Genomic DNA, 16,245 nt, shown 5'->3' with positions numbered 1-16,245 from the left:
ACACCCGCCCTTCAGCCTTAGCCTCGTCGCCCGTGAAGGAAGAAAGAGCAGCGACGTGTTTTCCGAAGTGTTGAAAGTCAATGTGCAGGAAAAGTGCGATTTCCTGAGACAGTTTCCCGAATGAAATTTATCTAGGAGGAGGAGGAGGAGGGGTAAGAGGAGAAGGAGGAGGAGGAAGAGGAAGAAGGGGAAGAGATGGAGGTGGAAGAAGAGAAAGAGGGGAAGGAGGAGGAGGAGGAAAAGGAGAAGGAGGAGGAGGAGGAAGAGAAGGAAGAGGAAGAGATGGAGGTGGAAGAAGAGGAAAAAGGGAAGGTGGAGGAGGAGGAGGTTGACCACGAAGAAATATATGAAAAAAAAGAAGAAACAGAGAAATAGAGAAGAGAAATGGAAGGAGAAGGAAGAGATCAGGGGAAGAAGAAGGAACAAAGACGTGGAGGAGAAGAAAAAATAAGAGGCAGTGGGAAGTTTTCAAGATGGAGAACTAGAATAAGAAGAAGGAGAAGCAGGACTACGAAAAGGAAGAAAACAACGGGAGGAGTAGGAGGAGGAAGAGGAGGAGAAGGAGGAGGCAAAGAAGGAAAAAGAGGAAAAGGAGAAGGAGGAGGAGCACCAGGAAAAATATAAGAGAACATAAAGAAGCATAGGAAACACACGATAAAAAGGCGGAGGAAGAGGAGGAGATGTAGGTAGTAGGAGGAAGAAGTGAAGGAGAAGAAACCGTTACAGAATATGAGAAGATATAAAGGAGAACTAAAGAGAAAAGAGAAGCAGAATAAATGGAAGGGGTTTAAAAAGGGAAGAAGAAGAGGGGAAAAAGATAAATATGAGGAGAATTAAGAGAACGAAGACTAACACGAACAAGAGGAAAAATAAAAGGAAAAGGGCAAGAACAAGAGGTACAGTTGTTATATGGCCACAGAGGGATGTAGGGAGCGTCAAATATGTAAGGAATGGAAGCAGATAGTGTGAGTAACGAGTATTGGAGGGATGAGGGAAGTGAGTGCTGGAACGGCTTAAGAGCAGGAGGGCGTAACTGCGCGTAAAGAGTAAGGAGACTGAAGGACCGTGTAGTGGAGAAGGCGAAGTGTTGAAGAGAGGGAGGAACTAGAGAGAAGTGGAGGTGTTGATAGAGGAGGTGGTGGTGGAGGAAGGGAAGGTTAGGTGGTAGTGTGTACGGGTTAGGTAAGGTAATTTAAGGGCAGGTAAGGAGGGACAGTTGGAATTATCTGAATAAGTAAGGGAAGGGGAAAGTTCAACCCGAAAATATATAAAAAACGAAAAAAAGAAAAAAACAATGTAAAAGAAACAAAGGAAAAATATTAGGTCCTAGATAAAATAAGAAAACAAAAGAGAATAAAATAGAGAAAAAATAATGAAATTGTAGAAAAAGGCAATATAAGGAGAATTAGTGAGAAGAGAAGATAAAATGAGAAACAGAAGAGAGAAAAGAACGAAAAAGAAAGAAATGGGAATAAAAGATGATGAAGAGGGGCGATACAAACCGGTAAAGAAAAAGAACTAATGAAAAAATATAGAAAAGCAAAACATGGAAGAATTAACAATACGAAAAGATGAAATGAGAAAAGAGAAGTGAGATGAAGAGAAGCAAAACAAGACAAAATGAAAGCGATATAATGACACAGGGAGAAGAAAAAAAACACTAAAAGAAAAAAAAAAGGGAAAATATGAGAAGGACAAAGGTGAAGAGAGGCGAGACAGGCAAAGAATAAAGCGGAGAAGAGTCGTGGAAGCTCACCGTTGTAGGGGCAGCCGAGGATTTCTACGCGCATGCAGACAGTGCGCGGCAGTGGAGAGTAGGGCACGAAGCGGATCTTGGAGGCCAGGATGGGCGGCACCAGCTCCGTCCGCACCGCCGTATAGGTGTTCACATTGCCGTCCAGGATCTGCCGGAGGAGGAAAGACGCGTGTAAGTAACTAGAGATAGACGCCCATATTATAAGATCAACCTTCCTGAGAAATAATGCCCATAATACGATAATACAAGACGTTCCTTACACCCATAATATAAAACCTTCCGTCCTATAAACAACACAATACAAGACCTTCCTTCCTATAAACGTCCATAACACAAGACCTTCCGTACTATTACACGCTATAAAACATGACCTTCCTTAAAGCCATGATACAAGACCCTTCTTCGTACGCTTAAGATCAGTTCCAACAATAATAGTTAGCCATATTCTGTTCCCACGGGCTCTCTCTCTCTCTCTCTCTCTCTCTCTCTCTCTCTCTCTCTCTCTCTCTCTCTCTCTCTCTCTCTCTCTCTCTCTCTCTCTCTCTTTTTTGCATCTCCGCCTGTAGCGCCGGTAGGCTTCCTGCTGGGGCCTGGTGGTCGACCCAAGCCCGTCATGGCGCAGGCAATTTTTATAGTGGCGCCAGTTATGCTTGGCTCATGCTGCCCCCCGGAACTCATTCTTGATTCACTTTGACGGTTTTTTCTAGAGTCCGGGTTGATGGGTGGTCTTCAGGACAGCATGTGGGTAGTCTTAGGCCACTCGGCGGTGACTGAAAAATCCCATGTGGTAGCGTGGGGATTCGAACCGACGTTGCCCATGGCGCCGTGATTGCCAGGCCCGCACGCTAACCACTCAGCCACCGCCTATGGGTTAATAACTATATCTAACCTAAATGTTCTCGGTTAGTAGAATTATGGCGAAAATAGGCGAAAAAAAGGTAGTTATAAGTGATGAAAGTCCTTAGCAGCTGCCTTCGGTCTGAATTGGTAATAAGTATCATCTCTCAGCAAAGAAGAGCTTGGAATACGAAAGAATAGCAGAGTCCTCGTTGGAATATTAAATGTACCTGAGGAGACATGACTAATTAAGTTCACTACAGCGAAGGTAAAAATATGTACACGTTACCCTTCAGTGAAACAATATCCGAGAGAAGTGAGGCGAGTTGGAAAGGTTTAAGTTCACTGGAGAGGAATAAACACAAGAGAAACAAATTACTCCTCTAATACCTTACGAAAACACATTTAGACACACAATGCATAAAATTACGAAATTAAGCCCCACAACAAACAGGCCTCGAAATAAAATAAAAATATGCCAAAAAATAATCGCACGATCAAATTTCACCACATACAAGATAAGCAAGTCAAAGAAAAAAAGATTAAAAGTCCCCATCAACAGACGCGTAAAAATATCACAGTTCGACTTCGCAGAGACAACAAGTGAACGTAAATAAATAAAAGAATAGTGTGCAATTCATTCCCTAGGGGGCGTTGGAAAAGTTCACTGGATGATATTTCAGGCAGTAAGTCGTTTCCTCTCCTTGTGATAAATATTTCTCGTGAGTCTGTCTATTCATTTGTCTGTGTTGGTATGCCTGTCCAGTATGTCCGCCTGTCTGTGTTGGTATGCCTGTCTGAATGTCGACCTGTCTGCTTTCCTGTTTGTATGTCTGTTTGTGAGTCTGCCGATCTACCTGTCTATATCTTTTAAGTTCTGTTTGTCTGTGTCTGGCTCTCTCTGTCTGTTAGTTTATCTCACTACCTATCTTTCTGTGTGTCTCTCTGTCTACTAACCCGCCTCTACGTCTGTCTATCTGATTGCTTGTCTCTCTGTTTATCTGCCTGTTTGTTCGTGTCTATATCTGTCTGTTCCTCTGTCCGTTTGCTGTTTTCTCTCCCTCCAAAACCACCGGTCATCTCTCCCTCTCATCCTCCTTCGCTAGACTCTTTTCCTCTCACTTCTCAACCACCACGTCTCCCCACCACAACAGCACCCCCTTACACTCTCCTCCCCCTCAACACCCAACACATTCCTTTACTCCCTCACTAACAACTCTCCTCCTCCTACAATTCTTCTGTCCTCTCTCCACCAGCAACTTACAACAATCATTCCTCTTCTTCCTCATCGCTACTAAAACTTCTTCCTTCCATTTGTTTTCCTCTAAACTCTTACTTCCTGGCCAACCCCCCCCCCTCCCCCCCCCGCCGCCCCACCCTCACCACACTCTCCATCTCTCCTTTCAGCTCAAAACTCCCTGCTTCTTTCTCTCAAACGCATAACAACAACACCAACACATACCGCTTTTTCCTCCACTATCATTCTCTAACATATCTTCCTCTGCCTTCGTATCTTTCCTAATTTCTTTCCTTCCAAAACTCCCCGCTTCTTTCCCTCAAACCCACAATAACAACGAGCAACACATGCCGCGTCTTCCTCCACTATTATCCTCCAACATCTTTTTCTCTGACTTCCTTTCCTTTCCTTTCCTTCCTTCCTTCCTTCCAAACGTCCCAGCTTCTTCCCCTCAAACCCACAATAACAAGCATCAACATACCACTTTCTCCTTCACTATCATCCTCCGCCTTCGTTTCCTTCCTTCCTTCCTTTCTTACTTCTTATCCACCGCAACCAACACCACCGCCACAAAACACGAAGGCACGAGGGCGCAGCGCCAAGCCGCTCAAGAAGGTTGATGTGCCACTTAAAATCCTCTTTGTCAAATATTTACTCAGTCCAGTCCCGTCGGCGGCCCTTTGAGCGCCACTAAGAGCATTCTCCTGTTTCTTCAACCCTCAGCGGCGTCTCTCGCGGCATCCTCCAGCACACAGCTCTCACCAGTTTTGCCTCGACTCAGCCCGACTTGCCTTGGCTTACCGCAGAAGTGAGAGAAATAGATAGATAAATAGAAAGTGGAAACAGACCAACACAGACACAGAAAGACAAACTATGCAAGTCTTCAGTGGCATTAAATGTAGGAATGTCTTCAGTATACTTACTTTATACACGCAAAACTCTCCCTATCCTTTGCATCATAACCCTTTTTTTTTTTTCCTTCCGTGTCCAAAACATCCATTTCCCTTTCCTTCCTCTCGCTTCATTCTATATTAGGACAAAGGTGACGGTGTATAGGAATGTTTCAAATACACTCTACACTTTATACACGCAACACTCTCCCCTTCCGATTCCCTTTTTTTTTTATCTTCCTTCACCCTAACACCCATTCCCCCTTCCTCCCTTTCGCCTCATTCCATATAGGGACAAAAGTGACGGTGTATAGCAATGTCTCTAATACACTCTACACCTATACACAACACACTCTCCCCCCCTTTGCACTATAGTCTTTTTTCTCTCCCATCCCCTTAAAAGCCATTCCTCCCATTCTTCCTCACGCCTCATTCCATATTAGGACAAAGGTGGCAGTGTATAGGAATGAAGCCCTTCCATAGACTCCGCCCCCCTTCCCCATCCCTTCCCTTCCTCACTCTCCATTCCGGTTCCTCTTCACCGCTCCCTCCCGACCCTCCCCACCCCTCGCCTCCCTACCCTCCATTCGTCTAAGCGACACAGCGCCCATTAATCATTGTGTCATTAACGTTGGCGCTATTGAGCAATTCATCACAAGGAGACTCCGAAAAGGGAAGGGAAACTGGAGACGCGGGGACAGATAGACGGACCGAAAAAAATAATGACGGAAAAAAAATACGAGAAGAAAAAAAATGTTGGAGAGTCAGATAAGCAAACAAAAATATAAAAGAAGGAAACAGAGGGAGATAAAGGAAAGGACACGTTGACAGGAGGAAACGGAGGAGGAGAGATAAGGCAGTGGGCGAAGAGAAGGAAAGGAAGGAAAGGGAGAGAAAGACAAAGGGTGTGAGATAGAGAGAGAGAAAGGAGCAAAATGATTGGAAGAAGAAAGGAATATGAGAGAAAGAAAAGGAAGAGAGAGAGAAAGGGAAGAGGATAAAGAGTGAGAGATAAGGTGGAAGGCGATGAGGAAGGAGATGGAGAGAAGAAAAAAAAAGAAAGAAAAAGAGGAGAATAAAGAGCAGATGATAAGGTGGTGAGAGAGAGAGAGAGAGAGAGAGAGAGAGAGAGAGAGAGAGAGAGAGAGAGTCATATTTCTTTAGAACTAACACTTAACCTTAACAAAACATTAATTATCATACGTTTTTTCTTCCTCATGTATTCGAAATCATTCCTTTAAATCCCAGTCTAAGTTCCTAATCCTCCTCCTCATTCTCTATATTGAACCTTCATTTCACGTGTTAATTATCCACCTACACAATTCCTCTTCTTCTTTTTAAATCATTCGAGGTGTTCTGTTTGACTATTACCTGCATTACTATTACAAAACACAACGATCCTCCTCCTCCTCCTCTGTCTTAAAAAACAATAGCATCTCCTCCCCCTACACAGCAGTAAATTGGGGAAAGGAGAAACGGACCCATTTCCATGATTCCTCGGAGTTTCCCCTAAAAAGAAGCAGAAAATGTAAACACAAGACTCTGCCGCTCTAAGTAATGAAAACACACACACACACACACACACAGAAAGGTAAGCTTGAGCGAGTATGTGTGTGTGTGTGTGTGTGTGTGTGTGTGTGTGTGTGTGTGTGTGTGTGTGTGTGTGTGTGTGTGTGTGTGTCTCGACGGATTTACTTGTTAAAAGAGGATTATATGCTGGTGATTCGCTTCGATTTTAAACACGATTCTATATTTTTATTATTTTCTCAAACAGTCCCAAAAGTTATTAAGTCTTACACCGTCTTACTTTTTTTTATCATTTTTTCTTTCTGATTCTCTCTCTCTCTCTCTCTCTCTCTCTCTCTCTCTCTCTCTCTCTCTCTCTCTCTCTCTCTCTCTCTCTCTCTCTCTCTCTCTCTCTCTCTTAAGGTTCTATTTTCCACCCCCTCCTCAAATTTATATCCCTTTCTCTTTTTTATCTTCTTCATCATCATTTTCACTCCATTTCCCTCCCACTTTACTGTTTCCTCCTCCTCCTCCTCCTCCTTCTCCTTCTATTTCCATCAGTCTCTCCTTCATCCCTTTCTTCTGGTTCTCATCACCTCACTTTCTTATTCTTTTCTTCGTAACGTTCTTCTTTTCATTCGCACTCTTCCATAACCCTCGATTCTCCCTCTCCCTCTCCCTCTCTCTCTCTCTCTCTCTCTCTCTCTCTCTCTCTCTCTCTCCTCTCCCTCCTCTGTAATTGGAAGTGTCAGACTAAACAGATGTAAATGGGGTGGGATGTGCTAGTGCTCTCTCTCTCTCTCTCTCTCTCTCTCTCTCTCTCTCTCTCTCTCTCTCTCTCTCTCTCTCTCTCTCTCTCTCTCTCTCTCTCTCTCTCTCTCTGCACCTTGCTACTTTTCCCCAGCATCTCCCGGAGGAAAACTCTACTTCTCCTCCAAGTTTCCTCTCTCACCTCAACCGTGCAGGGAGGAGAGAAGGGAGAGGTGAAGGAGGAGGAGGAGGAGGAGGAGGAGGGATAGGGGCATAAGGGGACGAGGGATGGGAGAGAGGAGGAAGGAATAAAATAAAGAAAGAAAAAAAACCTGAATATGGTATAAAACTCGCCCGCTTAAATTTCTCTGGAGGAATGGATACGGAGAGAGAGAGAGAGAAAAGGGAACTGGCAGAGATAGAGCAGGAGGAGGAGGAGGAGGAGGAGGAGGAGGAGGAGGAGGACAGAATGGTCTTGTGGATCCTGTGAATTGGAGAATATCACTGAGTGGAAGAAGGGAAAAAGGAAGATGGAGGGAGATAAGGAAGAGAGGAGGAGGAGGAGGAGGAGGAGGAGGAGGAGAGAGGTACGAGAGCAGAGGGAGAGGAACTGAGCACTGAGGTGAGAGGAAAATGGAGGAGTGGAAAGATGGAAGGAAGGAAGGAAGGAAGGATGGAAGGAAGGTCGAGAACGTTGCGGAATTGCGTGAAATGAAAGAAATAAAGAAAAGGGAAAACTTGTAAGGAAAAAATAAAATAAGGGTAAGAGAAGTAGGAAAATAAATATATCTGACAAACACATTCTTAACCATCATCGTTTTTTCTTTGTCTCTCTCTATCTATCCCTATCTACCTATCTATCTATCTATCTCGACTCATTAAGTACAAATTCCAGTGATTTTGCGCCGCACAGCAGACATCAACGCCAGTCAAGTCAGTCAGTCAGTCGTTTAATCAGTCACTTAGGCATTCAGTCAGTCAGAATTAGGTCACTTAAGCATATAATGGGAAACGAGATAGATAGATAGATAGAGAGAGAGAGAGAGATACATACATGCAAACATATAGATAGACAGATGGACATTTCTCTAATGACACTTAATCGTAAAAGTCACACAATTACGAAAGCTTTTAACACACACACACACACACACACACACACACACACACACACACACACACACACACACACAAGCACACACACACTCATCTGCATAACGGCCAATTTAGGGAAAACTAGTATAAACAGGGCGTCAATTAGGCCCCGGACTCGGTGTTCTTAAATCTCTATGGAAATGAAGCGCACTTTTAGACACGCGGGAAGAATGTTGAAATATCTTCTTCCTTTCTTCTTTCTTTTCTTAATTATTTTTTACGTGTTTTTTTGTTTTCTGAAAAGGAGGACAAAGTTTAATAATTATCTTTCTCCTTTATCATCTCCCTTAATTCAGTGTTTTCTTTTTGCTTTCCTTCTTTATTTATATTTTTACCTATTTTCTTTCTTGCTCCTTCCCATACGTGATGACTAGAAAGAGGAGGGTAAACTTCAGTAATATTCTTCCGCCTTCTTTCCCTACTTGTTTACGTCATATCTCTTAATTTTTTCTATATATTATGACGTATAGGAAAAGGGAGGACAGTGCTAAATAGTTATCTTCGTTCCTACCTCTTTCCTTTATATACTATCTTCCTTCCTTACACATTCCCATTATTATGACAACTAAGAAGAGGATGACAATGCTGAATAAATCCTTTCCTTCCTCCTTCCTTCGTTATTTTCATCCTTTCCTACTTTCTTCCGAGTTTTCATTCCTTATTTCCATATGATGAGGGAAGGGAAGAGAAAAGTGGGAAGAATGCTCTGTATCTTTCATTACTCACGTCCTTGTTACTGAAACAGAGAGGAGGAGAGACAGAGAAATAAACAAAATAAAATGAAAGCGAAAATAGAGGAAAGAGAAACGAGGAAAACAATGACGGGCAGGAAGAATGAAGAGGAACAATCGGTTTTACTTAATTTCTTCTCTTGCATTCCTTCCCTCCTTACTCCTTCTTTTATACGAGGAAGTGGAAGAGGGAGGAAAAAGAGAGAGAGAACAGGAGGAAGACGAGTGCAGGAGCAAGGACGCAAAGAATGGAGGACGCAAGGAAGAGTAGTTTTTTTTACCCTCTCTCCTCAACATTTTCCAGCGTTTTGTTTAGAGTAAAAATTTCCTCAGCGTTAAACTTTTCCGGGTAATGACATTTTTTCCCTGAGAAACTATTTATTTTCTTTCTCTCGGGAGTCTCTGATGTTCACCTCCTCGTTTCTTAACTTAAAAATTCTTCTCTCTGATCGATCTTACAAATTCCCTCAGTTTTTTTCCCTCTCCTTGTCTTCTTGTTCTTTTTTATTATTCTTTTTCTTTCCCTTTCTTTCCTTTCTCTTCTTTCTTTTTCTTCTTCTACATTTTTCTTTCTTTCTCTCTTTCTTTTCCTTTCTTTCTCTTTTTGTTTCCCTCTCCTTCACCTTCTTCCTCTCTTTCTTTTTTTTTTCAGCATCGTTTATCATCTTCGTTTTCTTCATCATCATTTACTTTCTTTTCCCATTGTTTTCTCCTCTCCCCTTCTCTTTATCCTCCTCTTCCACTTTTTCCATTCTTTTTATCTTCTACTTGGCTTCCTCCTTCACCACGCCCAGTATCTCCTCGTCCTCCTACTCTTCCTCCCCCTCCTCCTCCTCCGGTAAATCAGTCAGCCATCGAGGAGTCGTTCAGTGGAGTGTGATCGTTGAGTCGTCTTTTCAAGTCTCTGGAGGGTCATCTTGTGCCCTTGGGAGCTTCTGGTCAAGGTTAGACTCCCTCATTATCGCCCCTTCCGCCTCCGTCCTCCTTCGTCTTTTCATATTCTGCCTTTCATTTTTTTTTTCTCTCTACACGCTTTTTTTTTCTATTCTGATTTTTCTCCCTTTCGTGTTTGTTTCTTCTTCTCATCCTTGCTTGCTTCCCTCATTCCGTGTCTCACCTGTTTATTCTTGTTTGTTTTTTAGTCTGGTTTTCTCATTCGTCTCTTCGTTTATCCTTATTCTTTTTTATCTTCTGCTTCGCCCTCTTTTCGTGTTTTCTTCTTTTAATATTGCTTTTTTTTCTCCTTCCCTTTTTTTTTGGTTGTTTCTTTCTCATCTTTATGCACTAGTACGTTTCCCTTTCGTTTTCAGATCCTGTTGCATATTATAATCTTTTCGTTTTCTATTTTTTTTGTTACCGGTATCTATTTCAATTTATATAATGTTGTTGCAGTTATCTTTCTTTTTTTCTCTTTCTGATAAAGCTTAATCTTTTTTTTTATTTGATCTTTCTGCAGCAATACATTATTTTTCCTTCGTCTATTTCGGCTGTAGTATAATCTCTCTCTCTCTCTCTCTCTCTCTCTCTCTCTCTCTCTCTCTCTCTCTCTCTCTCTCTCTCTCTCTCTCTCTCTCTTTTTTTTTTTTTTTGGTCTGAACTCCCTCCTCGCAACTAAGGCTATAAACAACAACTAGTTTTCATTTTTCTCTTCTTTCTTTTGTCCGCATCTGCAACTTACACACGTTATTATTATGTTTATTTATTTTCTTTTATTTCCACAGGTCATAAAAATTTGAACAGCTTTCTTTGTATCTCTTATAAACCTCCCGGTGTTTTTTTTTTTTTGTGTGTGTGTGTGGGGGGGGGGGGTAGGCTCTTTTTCTCTTGTGTATTAATAACTATTTTTTCTACCTCTTTTTTCAAACGTTACGACTTTATCTCATTGCATCTATTTCGTTGTTTCTTAAAATCTCTCTCTCTCTCTCTCTCTCTCTCTCTCTCTCTCTCTCTCTCTCTCTCTCTCTCTCACCTTACTTCTCTTCATTTTTCCTCTAATGTCTTTTCTCTCCCTAATATTTGTCAATCACCTCCTCCTCCTCCTCCTCCTCCTCCTCCTCCTCCTCACCATCACCATCATCCCTCCCTATCCCAAAACAGCTCCACATTTCTATACATGTTCTTATCCCGTATTTATTTCCCTTTCCTTCGCTAGCACAATATTTTATCCACCCTGTCACTGATGAAGATAGAGGGAGTAAGAGGGGAGGAGAGAAAAAGAGAGAGAAAGAGAGAGAGGAGGAGGGTCAAAGAAAAGTGTCCTCGCCAGCTCTCTCTTTCTCTCTCCCCCTCCCTCTCTGTCTCCTCCCGTCTCGTCGCCTCTCCCCGCCCGAGTGACTCTTGGCAGCGGGGAGACATTAGCGGACGCCCGTAATCCATCAGGCGCCGCGTTCTGATTGGTGCAGCGACTCCCGGGCTTGGTGAGGGGAGCATTTTGATTGGCTAATGAGGGGGCCGGCTGCGTCCTCTCGTTCCGCCGCCGTTATGAGTCGTAAATGTAATTCCAAGGTGAGGTTATGTTTGGTTTTATTTATTTCGTTGTTTACTTTTTTTTTTTTGGGGGGGGGGATGTGAGTGGAGGAATTTTGCTTTTAAGGGGTTGATGGTGGTTGGTTTTCCCGTTTTATATGATTATTTTTGATCATTTTTTTTTCTTATTGTTAGTTTGGGTATTTAATGAGTGGTTTTAATTTTGAGGGATAGATGGGAGTCGATTTTCCGTTCTATATTATTTTTTTATATACTTTTTTGTGGGATTGTTAGTTGAGTTTGCGGTTTTACTTTTGAGAGGTTGATAAAAGTCGGTTTCCCGTTTTCTACCATTACTATTTTTTTTCTTCTTGTAAGTTTGGGAGTTTAATGTGTGGTGTTACTTCTAAGAGATTGATGGAGTCGGTTCCTTCTTTTCTATTATTATTTTCATGTTTTATGTGTTGAAGATTGTTTTGGGAAGAAGGATTCGTGTGTGTTATTTTTACCTTTCTCGTTTTCTTAGCTGCGAATTTAAGATTTTTTTTTTTTTCGATGCGAGGGTTATAAATTTACCGTTAAGCGGGCAAGGATACGTAAGAAGGAGTGGAATGATACGAGTGTGGGATATTTTTTCGGGTGTAGTCACAAATATATATAGAGAGAGGCGTGATTGGAAACCTGAGTGGGTGAGATGATTTGGGTGGGTGAGAGGAGTTGACTGCGATAATTTCAACATGTTTACTTCACTTTCATAAATGTAACCTGTATAGGAAAATGGTGAGCTTCATTTACTTCTCATTTCATTTAATATACCATTCATTACCATCTTTTCTTGTGGTCAGTTTCATGAATATCAGCAAGCCATATCCAGTTCGTAAAAATGCTGAACTTCACTTACTTTCCTCTTTTAAGTAATCATTCATTATGTATTTATCAGTACGGTCAGTTCCAAGAATATCAGGAAGCCATATCCAGTTCGTAAAAATGCTGAACTTCACTTACTTTCCTCTTTTAAGTAATCATTCATTATGTATTTATCAGTACGGTCAGTTCCAAGAATATCAGCAAGCCATATCCAGTTCGTAAAAATGCTGAACTTCACTTACTTTCCTCTTTTGAGTAATCATTCATTATGTATTTATCAGTACGGTCAGTTCCAAGAATATCAGCAAGCCATAGCCCGTTCGTTCCTTACAAAACCTTCCATGAACCACTTTTACAGATACTAATTTAACTCCATCCAACATATTAATGACGCCACCCAACATTTTTTTTTACAGCAAAGGAGACAGCTCAAGGGCACAAATAAAGGAAACAATAATAAAATGAAGCCCGCTACTCGCTGCTCCTAAAAAAAAAGAATCAAAAGAGGTGGCCGAAAGAGAGGTCAATTTCGAGAGGAGAGAGAACAAAAAAAATAAATCAACGAAAGCGGAAACCAGTGAAAAGCTACATAAATTTTTGGTATGGTATATATAGTGACTGACACATCTCTTAGGAAGGTTTGAAATTAAGTTTATGGAAATCAACGAACGCGGAAAACAGTGCATAGCTACATTAATTTTTAGTTTGGTAAAGACAGTAACTGACGCATTTCTTAATAAAGTTTGAGTTCGTATTCACTAACACATCTTGGTACGGTAGACTTGGCAGTAGGTAATTGACGCATCTTAGTTAGGTAGAGATACTTGAATGCGATCGTAAGTCTCCGGGGGACAATGGGGAGCGTTGGATCCATTTGCAATCCATCCTGGCCCCGCGCTGCTGTTCCGCTCCTCTGCTCAGTGTTAGTTTTTTGGCCATTACGCTTCTTTATGAGGAACACCGGCCCGCAGGGAGATGAGGGAAATGAGGGAGGGAGATGAGGGAGGGAGAGAGAGAGAGGGAGGGATGGAGGGAGATAGATAGATAGATAGATAGAGTTAAATGTTCTACTGCTTTCCTTAATACTCCTTGCTTGTTTGTTTATCTGTCTGCCTGTCTGTCTGCTTCTCTGTCTGTCTACCGGTATGTATCTCTTTCAGAATGCTTAATTATATAACTTTTTGCCACTGTCTCTCTCTCTCTCTCTCTCTCTCTCTCTCTCTCTCTCTCTCTCTCTCTCTCTCTCTCTCTCTCTCTCTCTCTCTCTCTCTCTCTCTCTCTCTCTCTCTCACCCTTTGTCTAATATTCTCCTCCGGCACCTCTTCACAAGCCTCCCCAACTTCCACCTCCTCTTCTTCTTTCCTCTCCTCCTCCTCCTCCTCCGCAGAAAACTCCCCACCCTCGCCCCGCACAATAACCTAGGCTTGGAGAGAAAAAGGGGGAAGGGGGAGGCCAGCTGTCGATATTGAGGGGCGGAAAAAAGAGGGGCGGAGAGGGAAACTTGGCCTCCTCAACCTCAACAAAATCTCCCCGAGTGGTCTTCTGCTGCCTCAAGTCCCTCTTTTGTCTCCCTCTCACCCAGACTTTCCCTCCCTCCCGCCTCACCTTTTTTCCCCTGATTAACAGTGTTTTAAGCTTCTGAACGTTACCCTCCTCCCCCTCTCTCCATCCCTCCTTTCTCTCATTTTTTCCTTCTCTCCCTCTTAATAGTTACTTCTTCCTTACCTCTCTTTCTCTCTCTCTCTCTCTCTCTCTCTCTCTCTCTCTCTCTCTCTCTCTCTCTCTCTCTCTCTCTCTCTCTCTCTCTCTCTCTCTCTCTCTCTCTCTCTCTCTCTCTCTCTCTCTCTCTCTATCGTTATCTCCCTGCCTTACTTCCTCTATTCTTTCTTTCCTTCCTCATCCCTTCTTCCCCCTCTCTTGTTCCTTAAGTAGTTTGGTTGCTTTTCTCTCCTCCTCCTCCTCCTCCTCCTCTTGTAACTCCTTTCCCTGTTAATTTTTCTTTCAATGTTTCCACTTTTGGCATCTCTCGTCTTTAAGCTCCTCTCTCTCTCTCTCTCTCTCTCTCTCTCTCTCTCTCTCTCTCTCTCTCTCTCTCTCTCTCTCTCTCAGTATATGCTTTAGTTTCGGGTGGAAGCTGCAGCAAATTGAGAGAGAGAGAAGTATTTCCATTGCAAGCACCTACACCCCTCTATCTCCCCACCTCTTACTCTCCCTACCCCCAACCTCTCCCTCACCTCTAATATCCTCCCCAACCCCTCCTCACCCAGCCCCAGCATCCCTCTCCCTCGTCTCAGCATCCTCCTCCTCCCCTTCTCCCCAAAACCCCTTTTCCTCCCCTCTCTTACTCTCATCTCCCTACCACTATCCTCTTCCTCCCCGTTCTCCATCTCCCCTTCTCTCTTACCCCCCTCGCCCCTTTCTCTCCCCTACTCCCCCCCTCCCCCTCCATCCCCCTTCCCCTCCTCAACCCTCATGGTGTACCTCCGAAACACAACAGATATAAAAAGACGCCTAAATTAAATCCATTTTGCATGTGTCCTCCTCCTCCTCCTCCTCCTCCTCCTCTCAGCAGTAGGAAGCATCGGGCGTAGGAAAATTCTGCTTAACAATGAGAAGAGGGAAGAAAGGGAAGAGAAAGGAGGGTGGAAGAACGGAGGAGAAAGAGAAGGAAAGGAGGAGGAGGAGGAGGAGGAGGAGGAGGACTACGAAGGGATGTGAAAGAAAAGGAGAGAAAAAAATGGATGGCGTTAGAGGAGGAAAGGAAAATAAGAGAAGAGGAAGAAGGAGAGAAGTAAGGACAGAAGGAAAAGAAGGAAGGAAAGTGGAATAGGCGAGATACGAAAAGAAAGAAGAGTAAAACAGAGAAACAGGAGAGAAAACGGGAGAAAACAGAGAAAGAACAGAGAAAGATGGATGGGAGAGGAAGGAGGAGGAGGAGGTAACGTGAAGATTAGGGAGAGGGGAAAGAGAAAAAAGGTGGGGGGTGAGAGGTAGGAGAGAAAAAAAAGGAGGGAAGGAAAGAAAGACAGGGAGGAGGAAAAGTTGGAGAAACAGGACAATATAGAGAAGACAAGGGGAAGGAGAGAAGAGGGGGAGTAATGGAAGAAGGAAGAAAGTGTAAAAAGGGAGTAAGGAGAGAAGAAAAGGAGAGAAACACAAAGGAGGAACAGGGGGAGAAAGAAGAGAAGGAGATCCGAGAAAGAAAGGAGGAAAAGAGAAACAAAGAGAAAGAAAAACCGAAGAAACAGGACAAAACACAGATAAAAGAGGAGTAAGAAGAGAAGAGAGAAGAGAGACAGGAGTAAAAAGGAGGGAAGGAAAGACACAGAGAAATATAAATAGCAGAAAGCGGACAAGACACACGACGAAGAAAAGAGAGAAAGAGGGGGAGAAAGTAAAATTGAGGGAGTAGAGAGGAAGATAGAGAGAGAGGGGAATGAGGAAGGAGAGAGAGAGAGAGAGAGAGAGAGAGAGAGAGAGAGAAAGGTGAGACAGAACAGATATAAACCAGGTATTGGTATTGTTTTCCGATCGAAGAGGCGCTCTGAACTAATCCCCCGAAAGGCCAATTAATACATACATGTTTCTCTTTGCTTGTGTTTTGTAATCTCTGTTGGAGGGGGGAGAGAGGAGAGGGAGGGGAGAGGAGAACGGGGAGGCAGAGGGGAGGAAAGGTTATTGAGAGGTCATAGAGGATTGTAGTTGGGGAGAAAGAGGATAATGGAGGAGGGAAAATAAGCGGGATAGGGGAGAGGGGAGAGAGGTGCGGGAGATGAGAGGAGAAGGATGCTGAGTTGAATGAGAGGGATGCTGGGCTAAAGAGTGAGGTGAGTGAGTGAGGTACATAGAAAGAGAAGAAAGGGAGAGAGAGAGGGTGTGAGAAGAGGAGGTAAGAAGGGAAACGAGAGTAAACTAGAGAAATAAAGAGAGGTGCGGGAGATGAGAGGAAAAGGATGCTGAGTTGAATAGAGGGATGCTGGATTAAAGAGTGAGGTATTGAGCAGCGAGTAGCGGGCTTTTTTTTTATTAATGTTTACTTTTTTGTGCCCT

At 43.1% G+C, this 16,245-nt stretch overlaps 1 protein-coding gene across 3 annotated transcripts in view; it reads right to left on the bottom strand.

The window, feature by feature from the left end:
* LOC127001553 (discoidin domain-containing receptor 2-like) overlaps positions 1 to 16,245 on the bottom strand; it is a 135,283-nt gene that overhangs the window by 54,761 nt on the left and 64,277 nt on the right. For all 3 annotated transcript variants that reach the window (XM_050866194.1, XM_050866195.1, XM_050866196.1), the window contains exon 3: positions 1,757 to 1,904. In XM_050866194.1, the coding sequence (XP_050722151.1) occupies positions 1,757 to 1,904 (148 nt within the window). The remainder of the gene's footprint in view (positions 1 to 1,756; positions 1,905 to 16,245) is intronic.

Source organism: Eriocheir sinensis, chromosome 21, assembly GCF_024679095.1.
Source record: "Eriocheir sinensis breed Jianghai 21 chromosome 21, ASM2467909v1, whole genome shotgun sequence".
Lineage (NCBI taxonomy): Eukaryota > Metazoa > Arthropoda > Malacostraca > Decapoda > Varunidae > Eriocheir > Eriocheir sinensis.
Note: the sequence above shows the minus strand (reverse complement) of the source record. Positions and strands in the feature narration are given on the sequence as shown.